At 38.8% G+C, this 13593-nt stretch overlaps 1 protein-coding gene across 2 annotated transcripts in view; it reads left to right on the forward strand.

Annotated features, from left to right (window-relative positions):
• The window catches only part of PLXDC2 (plexin domain containing 2), a 409444-nt gene extending 398148 nt beyond the window's left edge, over window positions 1–11296 (forward strand). For both annotated transcript variants that reach the window (XM_082854939.1, XM_082854938.1), the window contains exon 15: window positions 10690–11296. In XM_082854939.1, coding sequence (XP_082711065.1) covers window positions 10690–10806 — 117 coding nt within the window. In that variant the 3' untranslated portion in view covers window positions 10807–11296. The remainder of the gene's footprint in view (window positions 1–10689) is intronic.
• The last annotated feature ends 2297 nt before the right edge of the window (window positions 11297–13593 follow it).

Genomic DNA, 13593 nt, shown 5'->3' on the forward strand with positions numbered 1-13593 from the left:
AGGAGCAGACATCAGATTTAAGGGGGTAGAATTGGTGGTGTAATGTGAAGGCAGTGGATTCAGTCAGACATTCAAGAGAGATTTAGTAATGAGGCTACAAAAAAACATCAAGTAAAGGTGGTTTTTTGGTTTTTTGGTTTTCTGATGTTGAGTATAGGCATAAGGTAAAGAAAAAAACGGATTTTTTTTTTAAGGTGTTTGGGAAGGAGGGAAGGATGAAGTAGAGACAGGATTGAGTAGGAAATGCAATTAGCTATGCAAGGAGGAAGACTATCTTTTTATTTCAGGTAAGAAGAAAGGATGAGTAGATATGAAGGCGTTAGTGAAGAGAGAGGGGAAAGGGTTAGCACCTTAATGGCTTCATCTTCTCAGTAAAAATGGGTGATGAAATACGACATTGAGAGAGGACAGCACGGATTGGGACTGGATGGAGTCTGGGTGTATCATGAGGATTTAACAAGAGAAGAGTGAATGAATCAATGAGTTCCCAATTGAAAGAGTGGGATTCTGATCTCAGATGGCCTCGGCCCGCAGCTGCTTGAAGCAGGGTTTCAGTTCCTGGCCAGTGATTGAGGTCGGGTCGTGGCGGTGAGATACCGAATCCTAGCCACTAGACTAGTGGTCAGTGACAAGGCCCTGGCCCTTTGACTTTGCAGAAAAGAATTCCCACAAGGACGGAAAGTAGTGAAACAAGTAAAGTGTTTATTAGGAGGAAAAGGGTACATGTGGATAGACACATGGGGGGGACTCAGAGAGAGAGTCGTGCTCTCGTGGTAGTTTGAATCACTTATATGGGGCATTTCTTCCAGGTTTCCTTTGGCCAATCACTTTGATTTGCCTGGTTCTGAGTCCATATTTGGTATATCTCAGGATTCTCCCACGTGTGCAGGTGCATCTCTTAGCCAAGATGGATTCCAGCGAAGAGGCCTATGGATAAATTGACATTACGCCCCTTTTGACCTCCAAGGAGGTTTCTAGTTGGGAAGGTCTCCTTGACTTCCAGAATGAGAAATATGTGGTCTCTTGTCTTTTATCTGGGCAGGGCTCAGCCTCTCCAATTTTCCTATTATTGAGTTTCTGTCCAAAGGGGACGAACTCCATTTGCTCAGCCTGGGGCCCATCTATCTCCTGCCTCAATTCTTTGGGGCTGGGTTAACGTGAATATGTAACTTTTTTCTGCAGTAGTTGTGACAGCTTAGGGTCTGGAATAGGAAAATGTAGGAGATGAGGATTTAAGATGAGGATGAGAGAACTTAATTTAAAGGAATTAGAGGTAGTGCAGTGCCATGAGATGGCCAGGCCTTGGAGGTGGCTGTTTTGAGATAAGATAGAACGAGCAATATAGAAGAGATAAAAGTGGATATTTTCAAAACGACTGAGGAGGAATCCTGAAGAAGAGAATGTTGAAGTTATTACAGTTGCTGGAGGGGATAAAGTAGAAGGGAAAGACAAAGTGCAAAAAGCCAGTGGCAAGCAGCCGGCAGTCTGCGCTGAGAGTTTCATCCTGTCCTCTATCTTCATGTTCAGTCTTCTCGTGAAACCATCTCTGATGACTCAAATCCAAAAGACCTCTTTCCTCCAAACTCATAAAATTTACTTTTAAATACTTTCAGCACATACTTGACCTTATACTGAGTAATCAAATCCCTTGTCTGCATTTTTAGCTTCAAGTGTATTCAAGCTTTTGTAGGCAAATACCTTATTTTCCCTTAATATACTTTAAATGCCTTAAGCTTAGTGTTGTGTTTTACATATAGGTGCTTAAATAGAAATTTTATGGGCTGACTGAATGCAATTATATCCACATGAATGCGCTAATAGTCACTATTAACCAGTCATTCTTATTTGGGGCAACAAAATGCCCAATGATGGGTTGAAGTCAAAAGAGGAAAAAAGTCTCTGTGTGCTGAGTCTCTCACGGGGCATAAACTGTAGATCTCTGCAAGTCTGTACGAACACTCGTGAATCTCCTTGTGCGTCACACTTTGCTAGATGTGGTAGATCAATGCGGAACCCAGGGTAGGGCTTTGAGGGCAATCTGCCCCAGGTGCAGGTCATGAGGGGGCGCATTGTCTATAGAGAATGGTATAATTACAATAGAACTGACTAAAAAAGGTGAGATTTTTATTATCACTGTGTACCTGAAATTCTAAATTGTGTTAAAAACTTTTGCTGATCTAAGGTCTGAAGAGTTGATTCAGTCACTATTGAGCTTTACTAACATAGCATATATGTAAACTTCAACTGAGCACAGTCTTCTTACTTTTCCTTTGATGAATATTGTCTTCTACATGAAACTTAATTCAGAGAACTCCCAGCTACACGCTCGGCGCCTCACAGCCGACTCAGCTGCATGCATTCATTTAGAGAATAAATGAATTCTTTTGAATCATGACTCCATCTGGAGTTCCTTGTACGTGTTCAGGATCAACGGGTCTCCAACCCACAGAGTACTACACGCATCTGTGTTAAAACAGTAGATTCAAAAGAAAGAACGATGGCACTATGGTTGTAAAGACAAAGAAAAAGAACTTGGGTTACTTCAATTCTATTATTGCAAAGTGCAAATCGTTCTCTGAATCTGGTCCTCACTCATTCGGCAATATTCCCTCATCTGTCTTTTCCCCCTTTTTTCAGAAACACATTGTCATTTGCATCTTCCCTTTTTGTACAGTAATATTTGTTTCGTTTTTTATTTGTAATGTCTTTTGCTGGTGTGATTATGTCTATGAAGTTCAAAACAGGAAGGTTTTCAGTGTCTGCTTCTTTTCTGGCCATTATTATTATTCATTTCCTTTTCTGATTATGACTGAAAATAATGTTGTCTTGCAGAGGAGGCAGACGTTACAAAAAGGATCTACTCCAGATGTCAGATATCTTCAGTACACCACTGCCACAGCTATTTCAGAGTTGAACACATATGACTTTGACTCCAAGGACAGATACATATAGTACATGTATGCAACCACATAAACAACCACAACGTGTGTTAAAATGTGACAAGAGATGTAGCTAGAATATCAGGAAATGTCTCAGACAACACAGGAGAATGAAAAGTAACTTCTCATCTGTAGGTAGGAATCCAGAAATCTTTCTCGGAAATAATGTGAAGTGGATAGTGTTTGTATAAGTAAAAATGATGAAGTAAGTGGCATTCCAGTTTAGGGGAGAACCACAGGCCAAGGCTCGGAGTAGGAAGGCATGGGATGTAGACATGGAAAGTGGCTCTCAACCCTCACTGTGCATCTGACTGACCCAAAGAACTTTTTTAAAAAATTCACCTGCCTGGGCCCCAGCAAGAGATTCTAAATCAGTTGGCCAAGGTGGGCTTTGACTTCAATACTTTTGTTTTAATCTCCCCAAGTAATGTTATTTTTAGTCATGTCTGAAATCCACTGGGCTATTAAAAAAAAATGGACATTAAGTGTTTGAGCTGTGTGATTGAAAGGTCTTTCTTCCCGTATTAAAGAATTTGTACGTAATTTAGGAGCCAATAGAAAATCACTTAATTTCATTTTATTTTTTAATTTTTATTTTATATTGAAGTATAGTTGATTAACCATGTTGTATTAGTTTCAGCTGTACAACAGAGTAATTCAGTTATACCTATACACATATCTATTCTTTTTCAAATTATTTTCCTATTTAGGTTATTACAGAATACCAAGCAGAGTTCCCTGTGCTATACAGTAGGTCCTTGTTGGTTATCTATTTTCAATATAGCAGTGTGTACATGTCAATCCCAAACTCCCGATCTGTCCCTCCCCCTTTAAGAATACTTTTGCTTTTGGAAAATTATGTGAGTAATATGATGATTTTGTTATTCCCAGTAAATAGCTGTTCTTCACATGCTTTGGGACAATTTTCATCTTGGGCATATATTAACTATGGTTGTATTAACTAATTCTTCAGGATTATCCACAGCACAGTTCTAGAATGAAGGCAACAGACCACTGGCAAGTCGTAATTTTAGGTTGGAAAAGAGGCAACTGCAGGACAGTAAAACAACTTCTACATGAGGAAAAGCAACCGAAATAGGATGAGAAGAGAATGTGTAAAAAAAAACACCCAGAAATAGAGTTACAGACGTAGAAAACAAACCTATGGTTACCAGGGTGTAAGGTAGGGGGAAGGGGTAAATTGGAAGATTGGGATTGACATATAAACACTAGTATATATAAAATAGGTAACTTATGAGGACCTACTGTATAGCACAGGGAACTCTACTCAATACTCTGTAATGACCGATATGGGAAAAGAATCCAAAAAAGAGTGGATATATGTATATGTATAAATGACTCACTTTGCTGTACACCTGAAACTAACACAACACTGTAAATCAACTACACTCCAATAAAAATTTAAAAAAAAAAACAACATCCAGACTTTGCTTCACACAAGAATTATTGCTTAGAATTCTTGGCCACACCAAAAGATAGACAAATCCATTTGAGTTACTCTTTTTAAGAAAAAAGTGACCTACAATTCATGAAGCGAAGAGACACAGCCACAAACAGGAGTCATTTATTTTAATTAGATTGCAAGTTTGGCCAGGGCCCAGAGCCATTATATTGTGTTTTCCTATGGATAGGTTTGCCAAATCAAATACACGACACTTAGATAAATTTTAATTTCAAATAAACAATGAGTAATTTTTTAGCATAAATATGTCCCAGGAAGTATAGTTTTAAAAAATTACTCATTGTTTATCTACCATTCAAATTTAACTGTTGTCCTATAGATTTATTTGCTAAATCTGGCAACCCAGATTTATAACTGAAAGTAACCTGTGTTGAAATAATATTCAACCCAAAATAAGGAGATTAGAGAATAATTTGTACTTAGAAGTATGAAAAAGAGAAAAGATTCCCTTCCTCTGGACAGTCAAAAGTGATCAAAGCTAAATATGGAAAGGTTGACCCAGTTGTATGAACACATCAATTTCCACAAAGATCCACTGGAGACTCAAGGAAAGTTAAAGTTCAATATATTTTCCTCCCCCCACTTTTCAAGAATGCTCCTGATTGCAGAGGCTGTAGAGAAGCATTTCCCTTGCAGTTCCAACTGACCAGTAGCAGCAGCATCACCTGGGACCTTGTTAGAAACACAGAGTCCCGGGCCTCTCCCCAGACCTGCTGAATCAGAATCTGCATTTTAACAAGATCCCTTGTGATTTGTATGCAAGTGTGAGAAATGCAGATTTCATTGTATAGTTTCCAAAAACTGCTCTAGAAGGTATAGGAACCATAGGCCCCCCCAGGGTTCAGGGAGTGTGTGAGCAGGGTTTCCTCCATCACAATGAAGAGAGACCTATACTCTGAGTGATCCTGTTTGGGCTTCCAGGTAAAATTTCATTGGGACAAAGGGTCTATGGCTTAATTTTTTTTTTTTTAATTAAAAAAGAAAAGAGGGCTTCCCCGGTGGCGTAGTGGTTGGGAGTCCGCCTGCCGATGCAGGAGACACGGGTTCGTGCCCCGGTCCGGGAGAATCCCACATGCCGCGGAGCGGCTGGGCCCGTGAGCCGTGGTCGCTGGGCCTGCGCTTCCGGAGCCTGTGCTCCGCGACGGGAGAGGCCACAGCAGTGAGAGGCTCGCGTACCGCAAAAAAAAAAAAAAAGAAAAAAAAAAAGAAAGAAAATCTTGAGAAAACAATCATCCAGTTCATTTCATTTTCCAAATGGGGAAGCTAAGTAACAAAACATGGGACTGTGCCTGAGTCTTGTGCTGGGAAGTGACAGGACCGAGATGCTGTCCGTGCCTCAGGATGCCAGCCTCTTTCCACTTCCTACTGTTTACTGAAGAAATACTAGAAATTTCAGAACAACTGCTTGTCAAACGCCATCAGGCACCACAGGTGTCTTCTAGCTGGGCCTTGAATTTCAAAATTAACCCCTTGTCTTTCACACTCACGCCTAGTAACTGCCTTTCAAGGGTTCATCTAACCCATAAAAAGCACTATCCGCTTTGCTCTCCGAGCTTGAAGACGGGTCTCCAGCTGCAGTATTGTTTACACTACTAACGGAGGGTACCCTGCAGGTTTGCTTGTGGATATTTCAGCTAATTATCTTGCCACAGACCATTGAGACAGATCTGGATGACTGTTCAATTAATAGTTCTGAAGGAGTAATTAGGGAGAATACCTGCTTTCACGGCCCACCCCAGTGCCAACATATCAGTGTGAACATTTACTTCTGAATTTGATTAATCGCATAAATAATTCTCAGAAATGAAATTAGAGATCACCCACGCATTACACCCAGTCCTGTTTTAAGGCATGACACCCTGAATCTCTGTAATAAATTAACATTACAGTCTGGTTCGAATTTTTCCATTTTCAGCATAGATCCTGCTCTGTTAGCATGTGACCCTGTGCCCCGCCCCCCCCCCATCAGTTTCTGTAACCATTTGAATTAGCCATTCTAAAAAGAACACAGATTTGGACATCTCAGCCTCAAGAAAAAAGTATTAAGTGCTGGGTTGTGACCTGTCCGTCATACTTCATGGCAGAGCCAGACATGATGCCCATTCTTTGTCCATCGGATAGATGTCTCATATTATAGCACCAACCTTAAAGATTGTTCTGTGAGAACTAAACATGCAGTCATTCTGTGGAAGTCACAGAACTGCCCCCTTTTTTCATTTATTTAAGGAAATCTCTGAACAATTACAGATTGACCTAGGAAAACGACGTCAGTTAGGACTAATTTACATAGATTTCCTTTAAATTTAGGGATCCTAAAAGTTAGTGCAGGAAGGCAGGAGGGACAATGGTCAGGAGAACCACGACCCAGAGGAGTTTTTAAATAATTTTTCTCTCCGGTGTTCAAGTCCGTTATCTCAGGGAAGCAAGCATAAGGATCCTACAGTTTTAGAGGACAAATCCTCAGATATCATTTTACAGATAAGGAAACAAAGGCCCAGAGAAATCAAGTGATTTATTTAAGATCATACAATTTATCTGTGATATGTGAAAGCATTCTAGAAAGGAAGCAGAATTTTGGTAAATTTATGACTCTGGTATTTTTAGGGCTAGAATTGAGATATCAAGGAATTGTAAAAGAATGTAAAATCGGACCAAATGTTTAAAACCCCAGCTGCATGACATCTATTAGATTTCACTGTAAATTTTAACATATTATTATGGGAAATACCCTCTATTTTCATCTGGTCAAAAGCTCTAGGAGTCAATATAAAATTTTCAGTTTTGCACAAATAGGAGTCTTGAATAATTTTGTGGTTGGATTATACCTATTCTAGCTTGTTCATCTGTAGAATGCTTATTTGAGGGCTTTATTAAGTCTTAGCTCAATGTATCCCTTTCCCCTGAAATGGTTTTTATCTCCCGTGTGGAAACCATGTTTCATACCTTTCTTTGGTCACATATCCTTCAACATGGCTTCTAGCACCATGTTAGACATTTCAGGCGTTTTTATTAAATAATTTGTGCATTCTCTTTGGCCCAATAATTTTATTCCCATCAGGTTAGCGGCAAAAATATTCACTGTAACATTATTTATTTTATCAAAAAATCTGGAAAAAAATCTCAAAATCAAATTGACTGTATAAATCATATTGAGTTATAAGTAGTTTGCTCTACAGACACTTAAAATAATTTTGTAGAGGGATAGTTCATAAATTTTTTCGTGCTCTTAATTGGAAATAAAGGAGTCCATAAAACAGTATTTGCAATGATTTAATGTTTCTAGAAATGCATACAAGTGACGTACACTGATAGTTGAACCAAATTATGTGTGGGTGGTAGGATCTCTAGTGATTTTAAATCTTGTTGGGGTATTTTTTTTTCTACAATGAGTAGTGGTAAATCAAAAGAAATTTTCTTTAAGGATATGCAGTTAATTCAGAAAATAAGTCTGTGCTGGGTTAACAGAGGAAGCTCCATTGTCCAATACTTTTGTACTTTCAATTTTGAGAACCTCTGTGATGAGTCCACAAAGAACATGATAAACATTATCAATAATCCTTCAGTCTTTTCACCTAAGAAAATTATTAACTTAGTCATTCTGACTTATTAACAGAATCCTGAAGTTGTTGGTAATGTTATAGTTTAAGATTGAAATAAAAGTAGAGCCATGTTCACAAATTTCAGATAGGTTATACACGAACTACTGAATTTTAAGAACTCATTTCTACAGCGGGGAGAATTAACTTTGGACGTAGACAGATCTCATTTTAAATCTTGGACCTGCCATTTGCTAGCTTTTTAGGTTTGTGCGAAAGGTAAATGATTGAGTTGTACACATTAAATGAGATAGTGTATGTAAATTACCTACTAACTGCATGAAATACGGTTAAGAACTTAATAAAATATAACTTTCACAAGCATCATCATCAACATTCTCATTAATGGTGCTCCTTTTTATTTTTTTATTGGATAAATTTGAAGTTGTGTAAATTTAAGGCATAAGCATGTTACTTTGATACATTTATATATCATAATATGGTTGCTGTTGTAATGACATTTATTGCATTACATACTTATAGTACAATATTATTTAATACCCATTACAAGCATATACCCTTAAATTCCATCAATCTTATCTCCCCATCCCCCCATTGCCTGGTAACCACTGTTTTACTTTTTGTTACTCTTTTAGCTTTGACTTTTTTAGATTCCACACGTAAGTGATATTATACAGTACTTGTCTTTCTCTGACTTGTCTCGCTTAGCATAATGTGCTCAAGGTCCATCCATGTTGTCACAGATGACAGGATGTCCTCCTTTCTCATGGCAGAATAATATCACACTGTGTATATCCCACTCTATATACCACCTCTTCTTTATCCATTCATCCACTGATGGACATTCAGGTTGTTTCCATATCTTGGCCATTGTGAATAATGCTGCAATAAACATGGGAGTGCATTTCTCTCTTCAAACTCCTGTTTTCATTTCCTTTGGGTATATACCAGAAGTGGAGTTGCTGGATCATCTATTTTTAACCTTTTGAGGGACTTCCCTATTGTTTTCCCTAGTGGTTGGACTAATCTACACTCCCACCTACAGTGTCTAAGGCTTCCCTCCCGTTCCATCACATCCTCGCTAGCACCTGCTGTCTGTTGTCTTCTTGATGATATTCCGCACTCCTTTTTCATGGTCACCTGTAGCACAGCGTCTTTATGTGCTGAGTTGTAAACTTGTGCTGCTTCCCAGGGCTGTACTTGCCCACTGGACCCCCAGGCCAGGTGGGCCTTGGAAGGTGGGACTTCAGAACAGACTTAGTGGTACTGCTTCACTCAGAGAAAGACAGGGCAGCTGTGCCCTAAGAAGCCCGGTTGTGAAGTAACTGAAACCAGAGTGGGGGTTCTAAAGAGTGAGCCTGTTGGCATTTTCCCGCAAACAGGAGTGACCATAAATTACGGGGTCCATCTCCCTAGAAACGATCAGTATATTTCCATTGATGATGATTTTTAGTTCCAACAGAGACACGCTATTTTCCCCTTTAGCCCTCTCAGGTTTACCTTCTTCTCTTGGAAAGTAAAGATAATTCAGTTTCACTTGCATCATGGGACTTAATCAGCTAATAAGTATAAAGCATTCTGACCACATAATGTTGTATAGACAGTACATAATATTATTAGTAGGCAGGATGCAATGACCGTGATTGGTATCTTTCCAGAAGGTAGAGCTAATAGTCATTCCTGCCTGATGTTACAGCCATTAATCATGACAGTGGAATGTAATTGGCAAATCTAGAAAGCTGCTAAATGCCTGTATATCTACACTGATATTTAACATTTTTCACATTGAAATGCTTTAGATAGAAATAAACTTCCTTTAATATTTATCGTTTTATTTACTCCAAAATGGCAAGCACTCTGATAAATGGAGTAATAGTTTCTAGTGCCACTGTGGCCGCGAAATGCCTTTTAGTGTCTTCTGCTCCTGGAACTTAATAATTCATTTTAGCACTTCTATTTGTAAATCACAGAAGGTTTATTTGATGGACCCAGTGCTGGGGAGAAGTGTCAATACAAATAACCTGTATTTTAGGACCAGTGTCTACATGTGCAACTATTTACATAGGTTTGAGATTGTCTGTGCCCTCTGATGTTGGATTCAGTTTTCAGGGCACCACATCTGTTAATTTTCAAACACAAAGTCATCTATGGGAATTCTTAGCTTAATATTAATGTGACCGATCTATTAGTTTTTGTTTTGTTTTGGAGGGAGGTTTTTTTTGCTAGGAAGTCTAGCACCAAATTTGAAGCACGCTTTTAAGAACTGTGTAGAATTTTATGGCCTTAAGTTTTTGAGTGAATTGATCAGTGAAATGAAGTGATATCATGATTAACTTCTAGAGAAGAGAAAGCGTCAGTGGCTATACATTAAGAAGACTTGTTTTTTATGACCGTTCGCTTTTGCTTAGTTATATTTGGACACTTGTGGAGTCTTTTAGACATAAATATGCATAAGGCATAAACCATGCCTTTGGGAAGCTCTCAGTCCTGTGGGGGGAGGTATGGCCAAGGGACTGTCACCTGGGAGGCTCTGGTACTGCCCTAATGGAGAGTGCTTTGAGCATGTATAATGCCAACCGTGGCAGTAATGAGATCATCTAATATGTTACTAAATTTAAATCAGAAGTTCATCTAAAATAATTGGCGAATATATTTTTCTTACGATATGACCATCGCCCTGGTGTTCACTATTTTACATTTCCTGTTTCAGAGACGCCCAAGCAGATGGCCTGCGATGAAGTTTCGAAGAGGTTCTGGCCATCCTGCCTATGCTGAGGTTGAACCCGTTGGAGAGAAAGAAGGTTTTATTGTATCAGAGCAGTGCTAAAATTTCTAGGACAGAACAGCACCAGTGCTGGCTTACAGGTGTTAAGACTAAAAATTTGCCTATACCTTTAAGACACACACACACACACACACACACACACACACACAGGAGCCCTAAGCTGCTGTAGTCAGAAGGAGATGAGATTTCTGGACAAGCCCAGCCCAGGAAGGGTTAAAAAATAAAAACCCTAAAACGTATAGAGGATACCTAGTACCACTGAACGTAGAATTCCCTAGCGGAATGACCTCTATAGTTCACTCAGCACATCTCCTGTGGACTTATCAGAAATATGACAAGATTACAATGCTGTTGGCTTAAGGTGCAGGGTTGCAAAGGGATCAAGACAAAAAATAATAAAGCTTTAGTTCACGAGGGATCTACACCTTGGTTCAAATATTCTTCTCTGATAACTGTGTTCCACAGCCTGAACCCATTCACTCAAAAGAGCAATGATGAATATTTCAGTTTGCTGAGAAAAGGAGCTGATGCAGGAGCAAAAACAAACACAAAATAAGAGGTTTTTCTGTCTTTTCACCAGACATGTGGCTAAAGGGTTTTGTTTTTCTGGTCTAGACCCACCTGTTCCAACAAGTTCATCACTTTACAGGATGAATCTTTTACCTGTCCTGGAGGTTCTGACTCCGCCTCCGTCTTCCTTGTTCTGGTTGCCCACTCTATGAGCAGTGACAGAATCGCAGCCTTTTAGCTAAGTGTGAGAAAGGAGGGAGAGGCAAAGGAGGCTTCTGGTTCCCCTGCCTCAGAGTTAAACATCTGATTTGTTTTAAGAAGTATTGCCTCCACCGCCCACTGTGAAGTCCTACGAAGCCACAGTTGCTCTTGGCTGAAGGAAACAAAAGGAAACAATACGAAGAGTTCCTTAATCATTTTTGAGGCAAAAATGTTAAGGGATTCTAAACACATGGGGTTTTTGTTTCCGCTTTTTACGTTTTGCCGTTTCAGTCCGAAAGGCCCATTTCATTGTCGATTCCAATCTAAGAAGCCATTCAAGGCAGCACATCCCTGGCGATAAAAAGAAGGAAAGAACCCTGCTGAATCATACAGTAATTTTCTTTAAAGCACATAGTAGTTACATAAATATATATATAAATATATTTTTGTTTATAACTAACACAAGGCAGGCTCTTGTGACTCAGTGCATTTTGTCATCAAGACAAAACAAATGCGAGATGCATTACTGCATACTTCCATAGAGTTGTAAAATAATCCTTAATATTAGAATATTTTTATGTCACTTAGCAGAAGTGGTTCAATTAGTTGCAGTGCCCATCATTTTCCTGCCTATTTGATCTGCTCTCCCATTCATATCAACCCCTTTCCCTCCCTGGTGAAATAAAGCAGATGCAAAAAGCTCCTTAGATGGATCTGTCATTTGCCTCATAATCACAGTCCAGATTTTGAAACCTCCCCATGAATGAAGACAGGAAATTCATCCCTGGAGGAGGAAAGTGGTTAATATATATATTGAGCTCCTAAAGTTTAAATTCAGGTACTGTGTGTACAATTTCATCAACATCTCGACCCATGAAACTTATGTCTTGTGCCAAGAAGCTATTGGTTTCTGTAGGGTACCGTGTCCAACATTTGCAGATTCAGGTATCAAGAAGCAGAGATGTCTCGTAAGCAGCACTTTACTACCAACTTAGCATCTATACACATGTCTACATCAAATGACATCAGTCCACTGACAGAGTATCATATTTTATCATCACAATTGTCTGATGTAAACTCATGCCATTTTCCATCAAGTATATTTTGCTTTACATTTTTAAGTACCTGATGAGGGTGATAATTGTTTCCTAACCTGCTTAGATAATAATTGCAAAAAAATTGACAAGCAAGGTGATTGAAGGTTGTGATGACAATCTCTCTGCTATAGCTACGTTCAGTTTATAGGAAATAACCCAACTTATTTCTTGTGGAGTAGGTTTGGTCAGTTAGCAATAACCAAATGACTTGCCAATGTAACTGGTGCAACGGGTACTCTACAAAGACATAAGGAACACATAGACGATTCCTTCTAGGATAAGATGATGCTTCTTTCACTGGCTTTTGTGTTAGGTGTGGCTTCCAATAGGAGATGATTGACAGTTATATAAGTCATGCATATATATATCCAACTCCTTTTGCAATTCTTTGAAGTAGTAATGTTATCTTTATTCCTTTCGAAGCTCGTCTTCCATTTTCGATTCAAGAACATCGACAATTCTGTAAAAATAACATAAAACCCTAAATTGTTCAATGAACTAGAGCACCCAGTAATAAGGAAAACTTTTCAGAAGTAAAAAGGGCTGCTGAAGTGTGGAAAAACTTCCCAACCAAACCCAAAGTTAAAGGTGGTAAGAGGTTTCTGTTGTTTATGAATCTTTTAGTGGTAAGGAGAAAGGCTGGCTGAATCCCTTTTTTTCATGAAACTTTCATTCTACTCTATATCTCTGGTTTGTTCTTCGTGCCCATTTACTGCAAAGGAAGAGCAGACATACACAAAGTTTCTGGAAAGTCAGAATGGACTCTGATGCTTTGGACTTTACATATATTATGTATTAGAAAGGGTGCATCTGTACATTACTTAATATATTATGAACATAGTAGAGAGAGAATAAAAATAATTTTACAAATTATGAATAGCAGAGGAACACATACAACGTTCTGGAGAAATAGATAAATGGTGCTACAGAGGAAGTTAGTTATTTCATCTTAATTATTTGTAAAAACATTTAGGGAATAGGTAAAGATACTAAAAGTCAAGAAAAACATCTTAAGCCAACA

This window comes from Leucopleurus acutus (genome assembly GCF_964270905.1).
Source record: "Leucopleurus acutus genome assembly, chromosome: 1".
NCBI classification, from domain to species: Eukaryota; Metazoa; Chordata; class Mammalia; order Artiodactyla; family Delphinidae; genus Leucopleurus; species Leucopleurus acutus.